The following is a 24415-nucleotide window of genomic DNA, read 5'->3' as shown; positions in this document are numbered from 1 at the left end:
CGGTTATTTTAAGGGAAAACTGTGATTTTGTTCTTTTATGCTCGTCTCTTTACAATTTCTATCATCTGTATTATCAAGTTTCGGTCTTAATTCTATACCATTCCGTTTTGGCAATTTTACTCATTTTTACGCGAAGTTTTGATGTGATGTTACGCACGACAACACTACATTGATATCATTCGATTTCACATTAATGTCATATGAAAAGTTGGAATAATTTTTACAAAATAACAATAAACTAGTACTGTAATTCGATAATATAGAAAAAAATATTAATCTCATCCTGGTCACTATAATTTCTTTATAATAAAATAATAATAATGTGATTTTCACACGCGGATTTACCAACAACCCATTCTATTTTTATAATGAAAATTTGGTACAATAATTATATTTATTTTTTGTTTTTTTTAATAAAAAATTGATGGGTACAGGCTTGTGCCATTCTCCTGGCAGCCCCATGAGCCACGTGAAGAGCACAAGCTGGTAGTTGAGTTAATTTTTCACGTACACGCGTACGCGCATATACCACCACAACAACAATATTATTAATTACTAATAATAAAAAAAGAGTCCTAGATAAATATAATTCACAAAAAAATTTAAGATACAGTCTCACGTGTCGATTTTATAAAATATATATTTTTATTTAGATCAATCATAAAAAATTATTATTTTTATGTCAAAAATATTACTTATTATCGTAAATATGGACATGCTTGACCTGTCTCATAAATAAGGGTGTCAATTCTGGTGGGTTGGGTCGGGTTGAGCAATAGTACTAATAAAAAAATTTTCAACCCGAACCCAACTCGAAAACTGTCAATCCGAACCCGAATCAACCCGATTAATAAAAAAATAAATATTAAATTATAAAAATTTATGATCTAAATATACAATAAATATTTTTTCAAACATACAATATATAAAAATGTAGGCAATATTTATTAATTATATATTTTTAAAAAAATTTAAATTTTCGGGTTAACTCGGGTTGACCCGAACCTAATCCAACACGATCATTTTTTTTTCGGGTCAGCTATCGGGTCCAACCCGATCTTACCCGAACCCGAAAACCACAAATCCAAACCTGATTTTTTTCGGGTTGAACTGCGTCGGATTGGTAGGTCATGTCTAAATTTGACACTCCTAATAAAAGACCTATTAAATATAGAGTTGAGCTTTGGAGTCTCGTACCTGAATTTTCAAGCCTCGCATCGAACTTAAATGGTTAGATTTCGAGACAATAAAATGTTTTCATTTTTATTATTATTTTTATTAAACTAAATCGGATTTTTAGAAACTAAACTTACGACATATATTGCCTTAATAATTATGAGAACAAATAACGATTTAGTGACATTGTTTACCGAATGTATACCTAAAAAAATGTAATATATATATTATTTCATGAAAATCATCATAAGGAAAACTTTTAAATTATACTTGAAATGATATTTGAATGTGTTATGAGATTTGGAGAGGAGAGAGTGCAAACATGTAGTATCTTGAAACCAATCTGTTTTTGTCTCTTTTTCAGATCTAGATACGAGACGATGAACTCACTCGACTCGACTCATATCAGATATTAATAAAACACAAAATGGTACCACTAATTGTTGAGATTATCAATCTCGTTTTTATGCTATTCATTTTGTTTGGTTGGAAATACCGATATGTATTGGTGATCTTTTGAGTTTGTATCGTGCTATTTCTAATTCCGAATTTTATGTTTTCTTCAAAAAGGATTAGTTCTATTATTAAAAATTAATATATAATTCTTAATAATTATATATTAAGTTAATATAATTATTCATTTTATTTTTATATATTTCTTAATAATTATATATTAATTTAATATAATTATTCATTTTATTTTCTATCTTAAGGAACGTGAGCTTGTACGTCAATATATATTTTTATTAGATTGACAAAAACTCACGTGGTTAGAGGCACCATCCACATGCATTGAAAAAAAAATATAAATAGTGTGTAACTTATATTATTGTTTTGATAATTTATTGCATATTGTAATTATTTTAATTATATATTAATATGATATAAAAATTGTTGGGAGTGGTTAATATATTTAATGATGAGGTAAATTGAAAAAAAAATGGATACAATAATATTAAATATAAAAACTAGACTATATATTTAGGACGCGCAGATGAAAAAAGAACGTGGTCTTTCATATGATTTATGTGTTCTCTATGTTTATATGGCTTATATTATACTCTATGTCAAAAAATCTGATAGAAAAACAGTATGAAGCGTAACGTGGAAAATTTTTAAATGTTTGATAATTTACATATTATTTAAGATCTTAGTGCTAAGATATTTAATATTATAGTATCTCATTTCTCTTACTTTTCTTTTTTTAATGAACTCACAATAGCTATCATTAGGTTTCTTGTGAGACAGTCTCACGAATCTTTATATGTGAGACAAATCAACCCTACCGATATTCACAATAAAAAGTAATACTCTTAACATAAAAAATAATACTTTTTCATTGATGACCCAAATAAGAGATCCGTCTCACAAAATACGACTCGTGAGATCGTCTCACACAAGTTTTTGCCCATTCAATATGTACCGAGTAAATATCAAATTAACACAATAATTACAAACCACGTTAGTAATGTAAAATGAACTGGAAATACGACTGACTCGCACGAAAAAATGTTGATAAAAAAATCGAACATTGATCATTGATTAAATGTTAATCTAATCGACCAACTCGAACACCGGCAACTTCCCATCTTTTTAACATGTCGAGTGTAGTTGGCTGTTGAATCGACTGAATTCAAAAATTATATGGAAACGAATTTAAGCGGAAAAACAAATAAATTTATATATTTGGGACGCTAAAAAATATTTTATCTTATTATTTAATCGAATATAAAATATTTCAACAAAGAAGTAAAATTTGGAAAACAATACTTTATTCCAGAGGATTTGGATATATTAAAGAAGCAACAAGCATACCTTTTCAATATAATATAATATAATATATGAATGAAATGGATAGAGCAGAAAGAAATGGAAGGAAGGATGATTGAATGAATTCAAAAACCCAAGTCCACCTCCCCTTAAATCAACGCAGAAATCCCTTTCCGCCTCCCAATTATTCATTATTTAATTCATCTCCGCCATTAATATTTTATTTCACAACTTGTTGCGAATAATTCTGGGTATAAACCTCCTCAAATCTGCATCTGCTACGTGATTAACATGAAGATTTCACTGCACGTAATGCTGAGGTGAATTACGCCACCCCGGAGCGTGATTTCTGAAGATTTGAGGATTGTTGTAACGGACACTTAAATGGTGATGGAACTTAACGACAGCTGCGGCAGTAAGGTGGTGGAATCGGCTCCAAGGAAGACCGGGCCACAGCAGAAGAAGTTGGAGGTGTACAATAATGTCCTTCGCCGGCTTAAAGAAGTCGACCACCCTGAGGCTCAGGAGCCAGCTTTCGATGATCATATATGGGAGCATTTCAACCGCCTTCCCGCCAGGTTAACTTTGCATTCCATATGATTCGCGTCGATCTTTTTGTAGGCAGAGATTTTCGAGTTATATCTTTCTCGTTACCGGGTTCTTGTGGACTCGCGGGTTCCGTTTCTAGAAATCGTTTCTGTTTATTTATATATTAAATCTCGATGATAAAGGCACTTCACGATCTACTGTCGTTGTAGGTAGCGAATCCATTAAAGTGTCATGTTTTTTAAACCATGCAAGTTGAAAAGAACAGCTCTTTCTCTTTCTCTGTGCATAACACGTAATGACTGCTGATCGACGATTCCGATACTTGAAGGTATGCGATGGATGTGAATGTGGAAAGGGCAGAAGATGTTCTCACTCACAAGAGGTTACTGGATCTGGCTCGTGATCCTGCTAATAGGCCCGCATTTGAAGTACGACTTGTGCAGGTGAATAGTTGTTAATATTAGATGATACCCGACCTCGAGCCTTAGTTAGACTAATTATTTGACCTTCCTCTTCTTATTTCTGGATTTATTCTGTGGTATATCTTGATATTTTTAAGCGAAACCCTACATGATCTGGATGGGTTTACATGATAATTGATGGGTTTGGTGTCTCATATCTGTCACCCAGCTTATAAAGGTACTGATAGTTCAGACCTTTAGCTATAAGCCATTACAAATTAATGAAACAGCTGAGCTTGCTCGTATAAGGCTACTTAGGTCTCGGTAAGCAATACTTCAGCTGTAGGTGAGATGGGTTCTGGAAAGAAAAGGATACTCGGATTTTTCACATCTCTGATTTGCATTAATGTATGCAAAACACTAGCAACTTATTCTAATGACTAATGTGTTCTTTTACTTTTTTTCAACCAAGATTTTAAGAAATCAGATATCTTTTTCTCAAGCATATTCAGATCAGTTGAATTTGTATTCTACTTCATTCAGTACGTTAAATTATGAATCTTCCTACAAATCATGTACTTATCTGGTTTCCTACTTTTTTGTCTGAAAAGAGCGTGTGACATTTTAATTCTTGCTGTTCGTGTTCTCTTCCAGCGATTTTATTTTGTTATTTGAAGGTTCATAAATGGATGTAATCGGGAGTAGATCAATTGTAACTGTTATATCACTCTCATTAAATATCTCTCTCTTGGTTTTATTTTATTTTTATTGCCATAAATGATTGTCAATATAGGTTTTACCAGTCTCTGACGGGAATTCAGAAGATTCGATCCATTCACGCCAGCCACAATACGGAAGGTATTGAAGCACTTAACTTTTCCAAGGTTACAAGTAAATTAATAGTTGCAACATTATGATGCTTTCCTTAAACATCTTGGCTCTTAATAATTTTAAAATAATCAAAATACCGGCGTTTGTAACCACTAAATGTTTTGTTTTTCATTAGATATGCTGATACCTGTACTTCATTTTTTTGTCAGCATCCATCCACCACCTGCCTTTGGCTCTTGTCCTAATCTTGAATTACTTGCACTGGAAGCAAGCAGTTCAGAAGATCAAGATGGGAACAGAGCTGTAAATACTGGTGTAAAGTGTCTAAGGTATAATCTAATGGATGGTAAGCTTTTGATTTTGTTTTTGTTTGATATGCTCAACCCTTTAACTTCTTACAACAAAACGTTTCAAGTATTGGGACACCTGAACTTCTCATGTTTGTGCCACAAAAAATAATCAATTTTGTCAAATTCGTTCCAGTAATTTAAGTCTGTGGAAATTATAGTTGATTTAAAGGGGATTCTTACCTCATTCTTTTGATGCATACTTTCTTTGTTGTAAAAGCGAAAAAGTTAACTTTTTTCAAACCTCTAGTCTTCTGATACATTGATACAGGAACCTATGTAATGTTCTTAACCTGACAATTATTGAATGGAAGAGGTTTTACGGTTCTTTTTTCATTTTTTTTTTGGGGCAAGAACTTTTACTGTTTCTGTTGTGCATACTTTGCATTATGTGACATAATTCTCACATCTTCTAATAATTGAAGATCATGCAGTTCCATGCATGATTTTCTGTTTCACAAAATTGTCATATACACTGTGCTTTATGTTATATAATCCTCACATCTTCTGACGATTGAATATTATGCAGGCCCATGCATGAAATTACTTTCTCAACAGTTGACAAGCCAAAACTCCTCAGTCAGGTTATTTATGTGCTTGCACACTGATACACCAGTCTCGTGAACACCTACTGATTTAATTCTTGCAGAATCCTGCTTCTCCACTTGATTGTTATAGGATTATGAAAATCTTGCCTTTTATCTTCCTGGCCAAATTTAGATGGATTTTGAAATGGATTTATTGGTGCATTTTTTTAAAATGAAAAATGCATTTGGAAAAGTTTTTCGACATCCCATTTCAGTCTATGAAGACATAAGCCTTATGATCTTCAGTAAACATGGTAGAAGGACAAGTTTTTGCTATGTACCGAATCTTTGAGATTTTACCTTGCAGTTGACTTCCTTATTAGCTGAAGTCGGGTTGAACATCCAGGAAGCACATGCTTTTTCAACCGTGGATGGCTACTCTCTAGATGTTTTTGTTGTCGATGGTTGGCCATTTGAGGTATATCAATCTTTCTTCTAAACTATTATTTGTGTTGTCTAGAGTGGCTTCATTTTTGGTGAATGTAACTTCAAGAATGACCTGAAGTTTTATGCCATGCTGCCACATCACAATACTGTCATGCATTCTAGCAACTGTATGAAAATATATCAGGTTCTCGTTCTTCATTTAATTCCATTGGGATTAAATTATTTTTAAATAAATTTCAGGAGGTTGAGCAACTCCAAACTGCACTGGAGGAAGAATTTCTGAAAATTGAGGTATTTTTTTTAATCTTCAGATGACCGACTTTCTTGAATTCACGTGGATTGCATTTTGCAAGACTAAATCTGCATGATTTATTATTGGATTACTTTACTTGGTTATTCACTCACGCGTCATTTTAATTTGGGACTGTTATTCACAATTGTCACAATATAATGCTGAGGCAACTAGCTATAGCTTGTGGTTTTGAAAATATCACCGTCGTGTTCCTCATTTCTGACTATGGTTCCTTTGAAAATATCTGTTGATATTTTTAATTCAGAAATCAAGTTGTCACTATTGGGAAACAATTTTGATAATAGTTTGTCATGCAGAAAACTTCTCGGCCAAGTCCACATCCACGTTCTCTGTCTCCTCTTAGTGAGCATGAGCATGTAGAGATAAAGTGTGAATCCGATCGTTTGGAAATACCCAGTGACGGCACTGATGTTTGGGAAATGGACCCAAATTTTTTGATATTCGAGTACAAAGTAGCATCGGGATCATATGGTGATTTGTATGTGTAATGGATGCTGCCTTGAAGTTTATGCTTGGTGTTAAGTGTTCTTTGTGTAAAAGAGTTCATTGTTTCAGATATAAAGGTACTTACTGCAGTCAGGAAGTAGCAATCAAAATTCTCAAGGCAGAGCGCTTGAATGCAGAACTGCAGAAAGAGTTTGCCCAAGAAGTATACATAATGAGGTTTGTTGCATCACTTCTATGAATTCATTGATCATCCACCTATAGTGGGATAATTTTCTTTTTTCAGCTTTTATCCCCGCTGTTGATATCTGTTGAAGTGATTATTCTATCTAAAAACCTTGAATCTGTGCAAAGGCAAAACCCTATGATCAGAAACGTGTTACTTGCAGAAAGGTTCGACACAAAAATGTTGTTCAGTTCCTAGGAGCGTGCACTAGACCTCCAAACCTCTGTATCGTGACAGGTATAACTTGTAGTGCCTATGCATTTTGAAATGCACATCTCGGATTACTTTAGCATGTGAATAAATTTGAACTGTGGAATTTTTTCCCGGTCACTGTTTCAGTAAGCTTGGTTTTTAAGTTTTGCACTTCTTGAATTGCAGAATACATGTCTGGGGGAAGCGTGTATGATTATTTACACAAGCAAAAGGGTACCTTTAAGCTTCCATCTTTGCTCAAAGTGGCTGTTGATGTGTCAAGGGGAATGAACTATTTGCATCAAAACAATATAATCCACAGGGACTTAAAGGCTGCCAATCTTTTGATGGATGAAAATGAAGTAAGAATTAAGTGCATCAAATGCATGAGTAGCTTCATGATGTTGTTAAATCTTTGTAATTACTTCATCGCATTGCATGACATCTGATATTTCAAATTGCGGACTCGTCCTAACTTGTGATAAACTTGCAGCTGACGTCCCTCTCTTATAGTAAGTATATGAATTTAGCATCTGTTTTCTGTTGATTTACTTACATTGATAAGCTAAAATAATTTAAACTTGATATTAGTTGCATGGATAAGAGTGCTTATAAACGTTTTGCTTCTTTGGTTGGAACTACAAAGTTGTTTGGGTGTGCGGCATCTCATGGTCATGAATTTCTGGATATTTGGGTGTTCCATATTTTCGAACAAGAAACCATATGTGCATCATCATGCATTATCCAAATTATGAGTTTGCTTTGAAGGGTCTCAAGACGAACTTTGTTTGCAGGTAGTTAAGGTTGGTGATTTTGGCGTGGCCAGAGTGAAAGCAGAAACTGGTGTGATGACTGCTGAAACTGGGACATATCGGTGGATGGCTCCTGAGGTGTGCCCTTTTATAATCACTCAGAACTTGGGCTTCATACAGTTCTATTTGAAGATAGCGAGAGTGTTACAGTTATCTCCACTTGAAGTGGATTTGATACTTTATAGTGGCGTAATTAATTTTCAATTGCTGGATCTTTATATGTAGGGTAGTGTTAAACTTGTAGTTATTCTTAAATGCGATTCATTTTTGGCTCATCATATGCCCTACTACTTATCGTGCTGGTTCTATTCGTGAACTTTTGCACTTTCTATTTGCTCTTGCTCACCAAGTTGGTTCTATTTGAAGGTCATAGAACACAAACCCTATGATCACAAAGTCGACGTCTTCAGTTTTGGGGTGGTTTTATGGGAACTGCTGACAGGAAAGGTTTGGTTTTGCCATACATAATGTTGAAAGCAGCATTTCTTGCTTTTAGTTAAGCATATTCGTTGTTGACTTGTCAGCTTCCATACGAGCACTTAACCCCTTTGCAAGCGGCGGTTGGAGTGGTGCAAAAGGTATAGCTTTTTACATCCTGTCTAATTATTTTGTCAATTGAAGGGAGAATAGTGTTGAATGTATTAATTATTAATCTAAATCATGCCTTTTCTCCCCCCATGATTTAAGTAACATGATCAATTCTATTCTTTTTCTAGGGTCTTCGTCCGACTATTCCTACACACACTCATCCAAAGCTTGCTGAACTGCTCGAGAGATGTTGGCAGCAAGACCCTACTTTGAGACCTGACTTTACTGAAATAACGGAAATCTTACAGAAAATTTCAGAGGAGGTATCATATATTTCATCGAATCCAATTGAATGATCTTGCTGTACCTCTTTTTCTCCATCCTCAAATGATGCTTGGTATCCAGTACTTGACAAATCACCCTTTGAATTGCTTAAAGCATCATTTCGTCTGTTGCAACCGCTTATGTTCATATTTTTACCAGAGGAAAATGACATGTGGTCGCCATTATCATGCATTTAATCTTGGGGGTGCCCAATTTTCTGAGTTGATTGGTGTAGATGACGGCGATGTGTTTAATTTGGTGCAGATTGGAGGTGATGGAACTGACAAACGTCGAGGATTTTTTTCCAGCTTGAGGCATGGACGACATCAATAGATCACGGAGAGAAATATCTGCTCACTTCCAATTTTGAGCAATAATTCTTCTTCTTCTTCCATTTTTTGAGCTTCAACTTTGGTTCTTTATGTCAAACAATTAAATTAATCTCCTTCTTCTTCTCCAGTTAAGAACATATATGCATGCATGCATGCTCACAAAATGCATATATTTTACTGATATTGATAGTGAAAGGTCGATTTTATTAGTGTTTCGAGTTTTTTTTAATAAAAAAAATCATTTTTTGATTTCCATGCATCTTTGGTTCTTTATGTCAAACAACTAAATTAATCCTACTGTTTTGTACGACTGATCATACTCGACATTAAAAATTCAAGAAAGCTCTTTAAATTCTTTTCAGAGCTCATTAATCTTATAATCAATTATAAAGCTAGCTAGCTAAATGTTTACACTCATGTCATATACTAAAATTTTTAAAAATAAGAACCTATAAAAATTTGAATATTTTTGTTTGATTTATGTTAATTTCGTAAATATATAATTTTATTATAATTGTGTTACAATTCATACAAGATAATAAAAGAATTTTAAAGAAATAAAAATACATTATTATCGAGGTTCAATTCTCTTTTATTTTTGGGTACTTTATTTTCATGATCAAGTTCATGCATGTCATTTATATATCATGAATTCACAAGGGAAAAAATTCGTTTTGGAACATAGTATTATTATTAAAATTGTATTACCATTAATTCAAACTTAATATATAATATAAATTCCTTTCTGAAGTCTTTAAATTTAGGCAAAAATTTGTGTGATACGGTCTCACGGGTATTATTTTGTGAGACAGATATTTTATTTGGGTTATCCATGAAAAAATATTACTTTTTATGCTAAGAGTATTACTTTTTATTGTGAATATCGGTAGGACTGACTCATCTCACAGATAAAGATTCGTGAGACCGTCTTACAAGAGACATACTCTTAAATTTATGTTTAAATTAAATTTATGTTTATTATTTAAGTTGTCAATAATTCGGCATATAAAATACGCTTGATTGTAATTTGACCCACTCTTGGGCTTCTTATTAAATATATTATTTTTTGTTTTGAATTTGTTTGGATTAATCAAGACGTTGTTTCATTTTATTTGTAATATATATATATAAAAATGATTTTAATTTTTAATAATTATGTACATTTTTTGTTGTGTCGTCGAAACTTAAAAAAAATAGTTATAATTTTCTCATCATTTCTTCTAGAGTGACGTCATCACTCTTGCAAAAAGGACTGATCATTAATTAAATTAAATTAAAAAATTGAAATATGCGACAAAAAAGTTTGACGACAATGACATGGAAATAGGAGGGAACACAGTTGCGAAACGCAAGAGTGTTTTGAGTGTTTGTTCGGGGGATGAATGGCGAATCTGTCAAGCCTCGTGCACGAGCTTCGAGAACGTATCGCTGCATCCTCTTCGGCTACTTCCACCACCCAGAACGATGACGTTTTGGAGTCCAGATTCCGGGCTGTTCTCCCCAATCTCCTCCAAGCTTACGTCGTCCCTTCCGCTTCTGGTCCGTGTATGCCTGTAATTGATTATTTGCTTATCCTGTTGTTTTTTTTAACTGATTAAATTTGCTGCAGCGAAAGAGAGAGAGGTGATTGCAGTGCTTAAACTCCTGGCGCACACTGCCAAGAACTTTCCTGGAGTTTTCTACCACGGAAAGGCCAGCGCTGTGCTTCCTGTTATTGGTCGCATCATACCATTCTTTGCAGAACCTGCTTTTCTGTTAGTCACTTTGTTATATATTTGTATGATATTCTGGGTGTGGTTGATCAATGTCCTTGCTTTTATAACCAATCGATTAAGTACCTGCTGTATATATTGTAATGTTTAGTCTGGCCAAATTGATTGCTTTTTAACAAGTTCAAGGGGGATTTATTTGTTTCTTTGGGCTCATTTGTTGCTAGCGTTTCATGAATTTAAGTTTATGGATTTAATAGACTTTTCTGTTAGTGATTCAGTAAGATTTAATGTTCGAGTTACCCATGTTTTTGCTTCTATTCAGCTCTCGACATGGAACTATTGTTGAAACTGTTGGATCCCTGTTATCCTTGCTCCGTGCTGGTGATCGAGACGCATTCCGCCAATTTTTTATGGACACAATGTTGTTGGTTGAAGGTATGCTTTCTTATAGAAATAATTAAATGTTATTTCTTGATTTGAAAAGTTCTTATTTTCTTCCTTGCGATTTCTTGGTTTGAAAAGTGCCTATTTTCTTTCTTCTTGGATTGAGGAGCTTTATTACCATCACCTGCATAAACTTGTACATGTCTCAAATCCATTTTCCGACCATTGAAATGGGCTTATAAAATATCTTGATAGATCTTGCGTACGTCGCCTCAATTTGCAATAAGACAAACTCTTCAGAAGGAAAGAAAGTGTCCATGACTTGTTTTTGCGAATCTGTTGCGGCAATCAGCAATGAAACTGCTCTTCTCAGCGATATTCCAACATCTAACAGACCTGTCAATGGTTATGGAATATCAATAGATCTCACGGGGAAGGAAAGGTTTCTACCATTTGCCACTTCAGTCATCAAACTTCTTTATAAATCCTTAACTGAAGGAACTTTAAATGTCGAAGGACTAGTGGATGTGCAGTGTGTTTTGGCTGTCTGCAATCTTTTATGTTACGGAGATGATGATCTGCACATGGTGGGCACACTTAACTGCAAGTTGAATCTACTTCTTCAAACTTACTATAGCACTGTGGTTGGTTTTTTCTAACTGTTTGATACAGGTTGGCTAACTTTTCAAATTTCCTGAAGGCATGTTTTGACTTTGCACGCCTTGTTGGAGCAGGAAGAAATAGCGAGATTATTCCTTCTGAAATCTTCATACAGTCGATGACAATTATATTGAATGAAGATGTTGAAGGAGTTTCAGTTTTCAGGTATCTTTCTTTACATCCACTCAATGTGACTAGTTGCTTGTAATTACGGATTACCCCATGTCATTTTTGATTGCTCATTGTTTATCAGTTTTGCTTTATGGTTACTCAAATGCCTTTTTTACATCATCGTTGAGCTTGAGCAATTTATTATGCTTTCTGGATTGTGCACCAGTCACATCCCGGCTGCTGCATTTCTACCACGCGTTCCAGCTTTGGCGATGTCTACCACTTCATGCATTGCTTACCTCATAGTGTTGAATATGCTACTTATGACCTAGCACACTTGTTAGGAACACAACAATTTGAAAAACACTGTTTCCAATAATGCATCTATGAGCTAGATGCAAAGTAGGCAGGCCATCACAAGACAAGGTTGATAAAGATTTATTACTGGCTTTGAGTTTTGGAATATGATCCCACGTTGCTGAATCTTAAATTCATATCCAAAAATTATGCCACCCCATTTACTTAATTTTTAGGGTGGTTATTAGAAGTTGGTTGGTTTAAAACTCGCTTTGCTGTTTTTCTTTTCATTATCAACTTGGGATTTGATTACTTCTCTCAAACACCCTACTTTTGATGCAGAAGTGCAGTTTATGATTCTTCTCTGGGTGGATGTCTTCATGCATTGCACTCTGGTTCTCCTGATGAAATTGTAAGGTCTACAGCGGCTGATTTTGTACGCATATTTCCCGAGTCTCTGTTGAAGACTAGGAGCATGGAGCTCAAGGTTATAGTTGACAATGTTATTTTTATGGTTATATGTATGTAACAAATGTATACCTATCTGTGATTGCATTATATTTTAATCTGTGGTTAAGGATATCCTTTGTTTTTTGTTTTTTTTATGCAATATGTCAGGCTGCCTTATGTAGTGCATATGTGAGGATTGCAAAAATGTGCCCCCCTCAATTTTGGAAGCCAGAGTGTCTTATTTATTTACTTTGCTCATCCGATCCCATGTTTCAATTGATAGACTGCTTCAAAGTGGCAGTTTCCAGGCTTTCTCCTTACCTTGGTGGCAGGATTATTACCGATGATCGCGATATCAGTATGTTGGCTTTTAGAGATACTGCTAATGAGATATCAACAATTGGGGGGAAGAGATGCAATCAGGGCACAGACACTTCAGAGACAAAGCGACAAAAGAGGGAAGATAAATTTACGGATTCTGGTAACAAAAGAGAGGAAGCTTACAATCTATGTGGGTTTTCAGGAATTAGAGAAAAAGAATATGCTGATTTTCTGTTTAGTTCATTGAATCTATTGGTTGAATTTTTAAAACCTCCTGGGGAGAACTCTAATTCAATGAGTACAGAAACTGCCCTAACTGCTATTAGCATACTTTGTGTTGTTTTTTCTGAACATCCTCACATGGACCTTTCTATTTGCATATTTCGTCAAATGTGCAAGTGGATTTTTTGGATGTTTGAGCAGGTTCGTCTTTTTATTCGCTTTTCCCCGTGAATTGGAAATTATCCTTTAATAATGTTGAATAGCTCCAGCAGGCAAAGCCAGGACATCCATTTGCCATGGATATATCCATCTTTCTGGAAGCTGTTGACAGCCTGTTGTTCATGCAAGGTAATGGAACTGCTGTCATAAACTTTATTTAATGATGCCTGCACAATATATGTGTGAGATCTCCCCCTTATTTTTTATCATGTCTTGTGCTTTCTGGTTATTAAACTGGGAATGTTCTGAACATTTGGTGAAGAATACCGAGAATAATAGTTGCTCAGTGAATGCTGCTTTTGAATTAAACATTGCCTCTCAATTGTATTTGAGCACCATGTAGTTGATTTCTGGCCGATGAATCTCTTAGCGATATATCATGTCTTACATCAGGTACCTCACCAACCTGTGCATTTTCATTTTAGGGTCCCTTTCTGAAGAGAATAAGAATGAACTCTTTGAAAGCACGGGTGACATTGGAACTCTACTGCTCCCCGTGCTAAAGCTTTCATGGAATCATTCTTCTTCAATAATCGATTACTGCCCTCCTTGGAAGGCAAAGTGTCTGTCAATTCGAATTTTGTCTAAGATTGGGTTTATAGCTCAGAGTGGAGTGGATCTTGATGTTTTGGACTTGGGGCTTCGTGATGAAGCAGAAGAAGTTAGAATTAAAGCTGTTATTTCTATGCCATTGATTCTTCGAAGCTGTGATGTTAATTTTCTGAAGCATATGTTCAACAAACTGGAGTAAGTGAAGAATGCTGCTCTATATTCATGTTGAATTAATTGAATCACAGTTGTTTATTCCTTTGTTGATTTATCATTTTATGTGGGAGGATGATAACTTGAGCGTGATTCTTTGCTCTTATGGTTTATCCCTTGCTTGAAGGACTAAACTTTTTAAATGACAATTTATGCAGCAGCTATATTTGTCAGAATGTGCTTATAAAATCTTTCATGGCCACCAGTAACCTTTCAATATTGCCGCCAGTGCATCCATATTAGTGTGCATTATCTTTTCATTCCTTTTTATCATATTATTTATATATATGTCATGCTCCATCCAAAACTTGTGTAGATCGAAGTAGATATAAATTTCATTCATGAGTTTACTTGCCTTTTTTTCCCCTTCCAGTTTGATAGCTAATCTTGAAGAAGGGGTTCTCATTACTGAATTCATAGAATTAATGCAGTTTTATTCCTGCTAGCTCTTTTAGCAAAACCATTTTTAATGGCTGTGTATCAATATACGCATGCATTTAATCATTAATCAAGTGCTAGGCGTCAGAGTGTACGGTTTGCATGCTTCTTAAACATATAATCATGTGATTAATGTGCCACCTATAACTCTGCTGCAGGATCCTGGTGAAAGAAAAAAATGAGCAAGTCAAGAAAATCATTCCCCTTTTTCTGGGTCATCTGGCATGTCTCTTTGGATGTTATGAGGAAGCATCACTTGGTGATAGTAGATACAAATTATACTTGATGAATGACCAGGAGAAACAGGAATCTAAATTTGATAATCTCTTGAAAGGATTTTGGTGTTCAAAGTGTGATGGTACTATAGCAGTCAATCACAGAGCATGCTCGAAAGTTCTGTGGCCTAATGTGCAGAACACTAAATTTCTTTTGAATTGTGATTACACAGATTTGCAGTCTCTCTTTTTCGACCTCCTTTATGATGAATCATCAGAAGAAGTTCAAGTTGCTTGTGTGAGAATGATTAAGAGAATCCTTTTGCATGGACCTGTAGATATTTTGCTTAAAACAAAAACAAAATGGCTTCAGTGTCTTGATTTTTTACTACTACACAGGAATAAAATTGTGAGGGAAACATTTTGTTCACAGATTGGTTTCTTCCTCGAGGATTCTGTTTTAAATTATTTATTTATCAGTGGGGATTCTGCAAATATATCTAGGGAACAGGTGTTTATGGCCAAGATAAAACATGCTTTTGCAGCTGCTGAAGATCCTCTTGTTTTGGAAACTCTAATAGAAACTGGAGCAACAATTATGCAAGCTGTTGATATTCATAGTCAACTGTTTCTCTTCTCCCTTATTCTGTTAATAGATCAGCTTGACAATCCTTACGTGACAGTGAGGCTAACTGCATCAAAGTTCATAAACAGATCTTGCTGTTTCCATCATAGCGGGGGACTTGAACAACTCGTTTCTAAAGTTGTGCAGGTTCGAAATGAATTGTATTATTTTTTATCCATGAAGCTTGCCAATCAATCAAAATTGGTAGAAGAGTTCTCTGCAGCTGTTCTTGGTGTGGAAACTGAAGAACTTGTCAAGAGAATTATTCCCATTGTTCTTCCAAGGCTTGTTGTTCTCCAACACAATAACGACCAAGCAATATCCACTTTATGTGAGTTGGCCAAGTATTCGAAAACAGATATGGTACAACTGATTGTTAATTGGCTGCCTAAAGTGCTTGCCTTTGCTCTTCACCAAGCTGATGGGAAAGAACTAAAATCTGCTCTGCAGTTCTACCATGAATATACTGGGTCTGATAACAAAGAAATCTTTGCAGCTGCTTTACCTGCACTTTTAGATGAACTTATATGCTTTACTGACGTGGATGATCTAGAAGAAATAAGTAAAAGGTAATTACTCGAGACATTTTCACTGGGGTCCATTTGATGGCTTTGAAATGTGACTTGTAACTGCTAATACCCGTTACAAACATATAACCTGATGGAAAATCAATTAGCCTTCTCATTTTCGTTTGGAACTCTTTTGGAATTCATTATGATTTTGTTGATGTAATCAAACATTTTTTTGTTAAATTATTTAATTCTCATTAGCCTGCATGGTACTTTAATAAGGAAGAGATATTTGACCATGTCCATCCTCTTTTCTACAGATTAGCCAGGGTTCCTCGAATGATAAAGGACGTGGCAGAAATTCTTACAGGAAGTGAAGATCTGTCAGGATTTTTGAGGAACCATTATGTTGGTCTGTTGAACAGCATTGACAGAAAGATGCTTCACGCAGAGGATATATCCTTGCAAAAACAAGCCGTCAGGCGGATAGAGATGCTGATTAAATTAATGGGCCCCCATCTTAGCACCTATGTACCAAAAATTATGGTCCTTCTCATGCATGCCATCAATAAGGATTGGCTCCAGGGTGAAGTTCTCTCGGTTTTGCATTTCTTCATAAAGCAGTTAGCATTATTGTCACCATCTAGCATTAAACATGTGATTTCCCAAGTTTTTGCTGCTCTAGTCCCTTTTCTCGAGAGAGAGACTGAAAATTCATTTTCCCACTTGCAAAAAATTGTGGAGATACTGGAAGAGCTTGTGCTTCAGAATAAGGTCATCTTAAAGCAAAATATCCACGAGTTCCCTCCTGTACCCGACATTCCTGTTCTGATAAAAGTAAACAAAATGATTCAAGAAGCATGTGGATTGAAGACTCTGAAAGATCAGTTACGTGATGTTGTGGATGGGTTAAATCATGATAACTTAAATGTGAGATACATGGTAGCATCTAAGCTAAGGAAATTGCTGGACCTGAATAGGGAAGAATTTATAACTTTGCTCACTAAGGAGGGGGATGTAATGATGGATCTCGTGAGCTCTTTGATAACTTCACTGCTTAAAGGTTGTGCAGAGGAATCAAGAACTTCAGTTGGACAACGCCTGAAGTTGATATGTGCCGATTGCCTTGGAGCACTTGGTGCTGTTGATCCTGCCAAAGTCAAGGGATTTGCCATCACTCGTTTTAAGATTGCATGTGCTGATGATGATTTAATATTCGAGTTGATCCATAAACATCTGGCCAGGGCTTTCAGAGCTGCACCTGACACCATTGTTCAAGATTCAGCTGCATTGGCTATTCAGGAGCTGCTAAAGCTCGCTGGTTGCCAGGCATCACTTGATGAGAACATTTCAGAGCAAAGAAAAGACAAACCTCGCAAGGTGGGAAAATCTTCTACCAAGGACATAAATGAGTGCACCGAAGTGGTTGGCAGGGGCCAGAGATTGTGGGACCGTTTTTCTGATTATGTCAAAGAGATTATAGCCCCTTGCTTAACCTCAAGATTCCAGCTCCCTAATGTGTCAGATTCCGCTGCTTCTGGTCCAATTTACCGACCTTCAATGTCGTTCAGAAGATGGATTTATTTTTGGATTAAAAAATTAACTGTACATGCCACTGGCTCCCGGTTTACAATTTTTAATGCTTGCCGAGGTATAGTGCGTCATGATATGCAAATTGCAATGTATCTTCTGCCTTATTTAGTCTTGAATGCTGTATGTGATGGTACTGAGGAGGCACGCCGTGGAGTAACTGAGGAAATTCTATCAGTTCTTGATGCGGCAGCTTCCGATAATGGAACTATTTCTGTACATGGTAGTAATTCTGGTCAAAGTGAAGTGTGCATTCAAGCTGTGTTTACCCTTCTTGATAATCTAGGCCAATGGGTGGATGATGTTGAGCAAGAACTTACCCTATCCCAACCTGTTCAGTTATGTATCTCCAAGGAACTAGCTGTCAAATCCAAGGATAAGAACATATCACTTCCCAAGGAATCACAACAAGCATTTGTGCAATGTAAGCATGTATCCGAACTCCTGGACGCAATTCCCAAGGTATATCTTGCTAAGGCCTCTTTCAGGTGTCAGGCTTATGCCAGATCTCTCTTATACTTTGAATCTTATGTGCGGGAGAAGTCAGGAGCTTTCAACCCTGCTTCTGAAAGGAGTGGTGTCTTTGACGATGAAGACATCTCTTATCTAATGGAAATATACAGTGGATTAGATGAGCCAGATGGGTTGTCTGGTCTGGCATCTTTGCGCAAGTCAAAGAGCTTGCAAGACCATCTCCTGATTAATGAAAAGGCAGGAAACTGGGCTGAAGCTCTGACTTCTTGTGAGCAAGCTTTGCAGATGGAGCCCACTTCTGTTCAGAGACATTCTGATGTCCTTGACTGTTTGTTGAACATGTGTCATTTACAGGCCATGGTAACTCATGTCGATGGATTACTTTCTAGGGTTCCTCTATACAAGAAAACATGGTGTACACAAGGCGTTCAGGCTGCATGGAGGCTTGGGAGGTGGGACTTGATGAATGAATACCTTAGTGGAGCTGATGAAGAAGGTTTACTTTGTAGCAGCTCTGAGAGTAATGCTCTTTTTGACTTGGATGTTTCAAAAATTCTTCATGCAATGATGAAAAAGGATCAATTTTCTGTTGCTGAGAAAATTGCATTGTCTAAACAAGCTCTTATTGCTCCTCTTGCTGCTGCTGGGATGGATTCTTATGCACGAGCATACCCATTCGTCGTCAAGCTTCACTTGCTTCGGGAGCTGGAGGACTTTAATTCTCTTCTAAATGGTCAGTCTTTTTTGAATAGAAGATTCCATCTTGGTGAACCAGAGTTCTCAAGAGTTTTGGAAAACTGGGAGAGTCGATTAAAACTTACACAACCATCTCTTTGGACTAGAGAACCACTGTTGGCATTTCGAAGACTTGTTTTTGGTGCCAGTGGTCTTGATTCTCAAGTTGGTAACTGCTGGTTACAGTATGCAAAGCTATGTCGGTCAGCTGGTCATTATGAAGTTGCAAATAGAGCAATTTTAGAAGCCAAGGCAGCAGGTGCTTCCAATTTTTATATTGAGAAAGCGAAGCTCCTGTGGAGCAATAAGCGGGCTGATGGTGCCATAGCGGAGTTGCAACAATCACTTCTCAACATGCCTGTGGAAGTTGTTGGCTCTGCTGCTATTTCGTCAATCACTAGCCTCTCTGTTGTTCCTCTTAACCCTCCGCCTTTACTGGTAGATACTCAATCTATGAATAAAAATGAAGATGTGGCGAAGACCCTCCTTTTATACTCAAGGTGGATTCACTACACTGGACAGAAGCAGAAGGAAGATGTAATAAGTCTGTATTCTAGGGTGAAGGAACTCCAGCCCAAGTGGGAGAAAGGATACTTTTATATGGCAAAATATTGCGATGAAGTGCTTGTTGATGCTAGAAAGCGCCAGGAGGACCATACTGAACAGTCTCCTAGACAGAGACCATCCAATTCAGCTATTGTCTCATCAACCAATGTGAATACTGAGAGAAGGTGGTGGACTTACCTTCCTGATGTTCTTTTGTTTTATGCAAAGGGACTACATAGGGGGCACAAGAATCTCTTTCAAGCCCTACCAAGGTTGTTAACATTATGGTTTGACTTTGGAAGTGTTTATCACAGAAATAATTTGTCATCCAATAAAGATTTGGCGAATGTTCACGGGAAGGTAATAATTTTACAGGTTCAAAAAAACTATGTTATTGTAATTTACTAGATGAAAAACTATCTCAATCTTGTCCAAGTTTAAATGGTCATATCTGTCCTCATCCAAACATTATTAAAACCATCATAAATTTTTATAAAATATCTTATACAAAATTATCTATATATTTTTTAATTTTATTATAATCTTTAAACTTTTAACACAAAAATTACTTAAACACAACAGAAATTTAATGTTTGTCATGTATTGCGTGTCAAAGGGTATTAGTATATATACAAACACATGTGTATATATGTTACCTTATGTTCTTAGTATCTTTCTCATTGCCAAGGTCATGAGCATCATGAGAGGGTGTTTAAAGGACTTGCCCACCTACCAGTGGTTAACTGTCTTGCCTCAGTTAGTTTCAAGAATTTGCCACCAAAATGAAGAAACTGTCCGCTTAGTGAAACACATTATTACTTCCGTGCTCCGTCGATATCCACAGCAAGCTCTGTGGACCATTGCAGCCGTTACAAAATCCACAGTTTCTTCAAGAAGGGAGGCTGCGGCTGAGATTATACAAGCTGCAAGAAGAGGATCCAATCAGGGAGGTTCTAACTCTATGTTTGTGCAGTTTGCCACCCTAGTTGATCATCTCATAAAGCTGTGTTTTCATCCAGGCCAAGCGAAGGCAAGGACAATTAACATTTTGACTGAATTCAGTGCCCTTAAGAGGCTGATGCCCGTGGATATCATAATGCCGACCCAGGAATCTCTTACTGTTAATTTACCTCCATGTGACATGAATCTGACTGATTCTGGTACATCTGATATCTTTTCACATTCTGATCTTCCGATGATATCAGGAATAGCTGATGAGGCCGAGATTCTTTCCTCGCTTCAGCGTCCAAAGAAAGTAAGATCTGAAGGTTTTTTTTTCCCCCCTTAATTAAGAGAGTTTTTTTCCTTTTATTCCTTCTGGATGAGGCAGTGAAACACATTCTGCATCCTCCCATTCAATCTGTTCCCCAAATCTAATTCTGTTGTGGCCAGTCCGTTGGCTCCAAGTTGGATGTCTGAAGTTGAGTTCCTTTGGTTGGTTGTGTCAATCTCTATATAGAGGTTTTTTCATAGTACTATATTATAATAAATCTTATTTTTGCAGATAATTCTTATGGGCAGTGATGGAATTGAACGCCCATTTCTTTGCAAACCAAAAGATGACCTAAGAAAAGATGCACGCATGATGGAGTTCAATGCAATGATAAATCGTCTGCTGTGCAAGTGTCCTGAAAGTCGTCGGAGGAAGCTTTATATTCGTACTTTTTCAGTGATTCCATTGACAGAAGATTGTGGTATGGTTGAGTGGGTCCCTTACACTCGTGGACTCCGACATATTCTCCAGGACATATACATAAGCTGTGGAAAGTTCGACAGACAGAAAACAAATCCTCAAATTAAGCGTGTTTATGATCAATTCCAAGGTAAAATGCCAGAAGATGAAATGCTGAAGACCAAAGTTTTGCCAATGTTCCCTCCAGTCTTCCATAAATGGTTCCGGAACACATTTTCAGAACCAGCTGCATGGTTTAGGGCTCGGATAGCGTATGCACATACTGCAGCAGTTTGGTCTATGGTTGGTCATATCGTTGGCCTTGGGGATAGGCATGGTGAAAACATTCTCTTTGATTCTACCACAGGCGATTGTGTGCATGTGGACTTTAGTTGCTTGTTTGACAAAGGCCTTCAGTTGGAGAAACCAGAGTTGGTGCCTTTCAGATTGACACAGGTATGGAAAGGAAAAAACTTTAAATAGTACAGGAATTAAACCAAGACTCTCTTTCATGTCTGGCCTAGGTTAGTCTTGGATAAAAATTGTATGCTTATGCATGCTGAAAAATTTCAAGTTCCACCAAAAACTTTATAATATTTTGTATTTGTGCTATAGACCTTGGGATTTTCTCCTAATCCTGTTGGGAAAAGTTGAATCTAAAAAAGTTTTGCATTTTGCAAAAGAAAAAAAAAATAGTTTTTAATTATCAAAGAAGCCAATTTGAGGAAATGCCATGCAGTTGCTTACGAGTTCTTATGTTCTACATTGAAGGGTTGCTTTTGATAATTTTCAGTTGATGTAGTATCATTTCCTGGAGGTAGATAATAATACACTATTCATCTGATTTTTTGTTTTTGTTTTTGGTTTAGAACATGATTGATGGGCTAGGGATAACTGGATATGAGGGCATTTACCTCCGTGTTTGCGAGATCACCCTTTCAACACTACGTGGTCACAAGGAGACGCTCATGAGCATCTTGGAAACCTTCATCCACGATCCCCTTGTGGAATGGACAAAATCCCACAAGTCCAGTGGGGTAGAAGTTCAAAACCCACATGCGCAGGTTCGAAAATGCTCTTTCCTTGTGCAATTTAAGTTTGTGATTGATTTTATGAAATATGTGATTTCGTTTAGGGAAATGTGGAATAATTAACTCATGGTTTGGCAAAATGTTGATAGTACATAAAAGCTAATATAGCTGGTCTAAATTTGTAGCGAGCCATCAATAACATTGAAGCACGCCTGCAAGGAGTTGTAGTTGGTGTTGGCGCAGCGCCGTCTTTGCCTCTTGCCGTTGAAGGACAAGCTCGGCGTCTGATCGCAGAGGCGGTTTCACTTAAAAACCTGGGAAAGATGTACATATGGTGGATGCCTTGGTTTTAGGAGTTGCCATGTAAAGTAGGCAATTTGTCCAAATTTTACTTGTCATCTTGCAAGTTTATTCGGCATATATGGCTTCCACAATCAGAGAAGGAGCTACGACTTTTACATTGTAGAGCTAAATTGAATATTCTTATATAATTATATATATTAAAAAAATTAAAATATAAATATAATACTTAACAATAGAAGCCGATAATTTTTTACTCATGTCGTAAATAAGGTTGTTTCTAATAAAAAAAAAAAAAAAGTTCGATTTCGGAGAATGAAAATTTAAAAATTTATACATGTTTCAATTTAAATTACTTGAAAATTGAAAGCAACCGTGTCAAATTTTTTTAGTATTTAGAGTACTGAAATAGAACATTAATGATTGCAAAGAAAATATTAACATAGAGAATTAAACTTAAAAAATATATGAATAATACATTTTCATCTTATATATATTTACTACATTTAGAATAGATATTTCATATTTTTATATTATACTGGAGTTTTTTAAATACAATTTCAATTAACCAGTGATTAAATTAATGCCAAAAGTTTGAACAAAATATGTATCAACGTCATTAAAAAATAAGCAAAAACTTGTATGAGACGATCTCACGAGTCGTATTTTGTGAGACAGATCTCTTATTTGGGTCATCCATGAAAAAATATTACTTTTTATGCTAAGAGTATTGCTTTTTATTGTGAATGTCGGTAGATTTGACTCGTCTCACAGATAAAGATTCGTGAGACTGTCTCACAAGACACCTACCCTAAAAGATAACTATTGAAACATCAATCTTCTATTTTATTCTGTAATCTCATATTTACAATTAAGGGTTAAAAATTAACGTTTTATCATTATAATGAACACCGAAATAATTAAATAAATCTAGTTAATATATCTATAATTAACTAGAGGGTATCCTAGCTCCTCCCCTCTAGAGGCCTTAGCGAAATTACATTAAAATTATATATATAGGAAAAATTGAGGGTATCCTAGCTCCTCCCCTCTCTCTCCTTCTGTCCAAAATAACGTGTCCGGGGCATACTTACAAGTTACACCAATATTAGCGTCATTTAGGTAAAGAAGATTATCCTTAATTCTAACAATTTATTTACCTTCCAATTGTGGTTATCTTTTGGTTATCCTTAAATAAAAGAATTTTTTATTTATTTTTCAATTTGAATAAAAGAATTTTATATTTCTTTTGAGAAAAAAATAAAATGACATAAATATTTGTTTTAATTAATTTGTTTATAGTGTGTATTATGCTCCCAATATAGAACATGAAATAAATTGACATTTCATTATGCATGAGTTCAATTCGTACCTATAATATTAGCATTTAGCATATTTCATTTGAAGGTGAATGAATATTTATGTCTTCTGGAACTTTGATGAATCGACTCTGATGTGAAAAAATACACGTGAATGAATATATGATAGTGTAGTGAAAATAAAAAAAATTTATTTCACTTGAAAGAAATGTGTTTTTTTTTTACTACGAAATGACTTCTAGAAAAAAGGGTTATTATAATCATTCGATTTTTACATGGTAGTTTAGTGTAAGAATTGATGCACAAAAACTTGATATACCTTTAACATTGCTATTTATTCTTACATACGAGGACTAAGTTCCATGATTTTTTAGTCGAACTCAAATATAAAAGTGAATAAAAACTATAGAATACTACCTTAAAATAATATGTCGCAGAAAATATAATAACTACCAAAATGATCGGTTCCACTTACAAAGAAGATTATGTCTCTTGTGGGACGGTCTCACGAATCTTTATCTGTGAGACGAGTCAACCCTACCGATATTCACAATAAAAAGTAATACTCTTAGCATAAAAAATAATACTTTTTCATGGATGACCC

At 35.6% G+C, this 24415-nt stretch overlaps 2 protein-coding genes across 7 annotated transcripts; both read left to right on the top strand.

Annotated features, from left to right (window-relative positions):
- The first annotated feature begins 3019 nt into the window (after positions 1–3019).
- Positions 3020–9346, top strand: LOC140963138 (serine/threonine-protein kinase STY46-like). 3 transcript variants are annotated; one of them, XM_073422390.1, is made up of 16 exons: positions 3020–3524; positions 3824–3938; positions 4690–4754; positions 4937–5056; positions 5604–5658; positions 6008–6079; positions 6289–6339; positions 6658–6839; positions 6917–7024; positions 7195–7268; positions 7410–7585; positions 8018–8113; positions 8402–8482; positions 8560–8613; positions 8752–8886; positions 9152–9346. In XM_073422390.1, exons 1-16 carry the CDS (start codon positions 3331–3333, stop codon positions 9218–9220), a joined length of 1647 nt encoding a protein of 548 aa, XP_073278491.1. In that variant the 5' UTR covers positions 3020–3330; the 3' UTR covers positions 9221–9346. The 3 variants fall into 3 exon arrangements, with proteins under 3 accessions (XP_073278491.1, XP_073278490.1, XP_073278492.1); XM_073422389.1 differs by having other exon boundaries at positions 3021–3524; positions 5969–6079; XM_073422391.1 differs by having other exon boundaries at positions 3320–3524; positions 4903–5056; positions 5969–6079.
- A 1167-nt stretch (positions 9347–10513) lies between these two features.
- On the top strand, positions 10514–22691 carry LOC140963137 (serine/threonine-protein kinase ATR). 4 transcript variants are annotated; one of them, XM_073422387.1, is made up of 15 exons: positions 10514–10758; positions 10829–10973; positions 11254–11366; positions 11571–11902; positions 12016–12140; positions 12726–12870; positions 13002–13577; positions 13649–13724; positions 14021–14342; positions 14954–16204; positions 16465–19849; positions 20178–20744; positions 20994–21617; positions 22031–22225; positions 22378–22690. In XM_073422387.1, exons 1-15 carry the CDS (start codon positions 10602–10604, stop codon positions 22543–22545), a joined length of 8181 nt encoding a protein of 2726 aa, XP_073278488.1. In that variant the 5' UTR covers positions 10514–10601; the 3' UTR covers positions 22546–22690. The 4 variants fall into 4 exon arrangements, with proteins under 4 accessions (XP_073278488.1, XP_073278487.1, XP_073278486.1 ...); XM_073422386.1 differs by having other exon boundaries at positions 13646–13724; XM_073422385.1 differs by having other exon boundaries at positions 13640–13724.
- Positions 22692–24415: the final 1724 nt, after the last annotated feature.

The sequence above is a fragment of the Primulina huaijiensis genome, chromosome 17, assembly GCF_012295235.1.
Source record: "Primulina huaijiensis isolate GDHJ02 chromosome 17, ASM1229523v2, whole genome shotgun sequence".
Lineage (NCBI taxonomy): Eukaryota > Viridiplantae > Streptophyta > Magnoliopsida > Lamiales > Gesneriaceae > Primulina > Primulina huaijiensis.
Note: the sequence above shows the minus strand (reverse complement) of the source record. Positions and strands in the feature narration are given on the sequence as shown.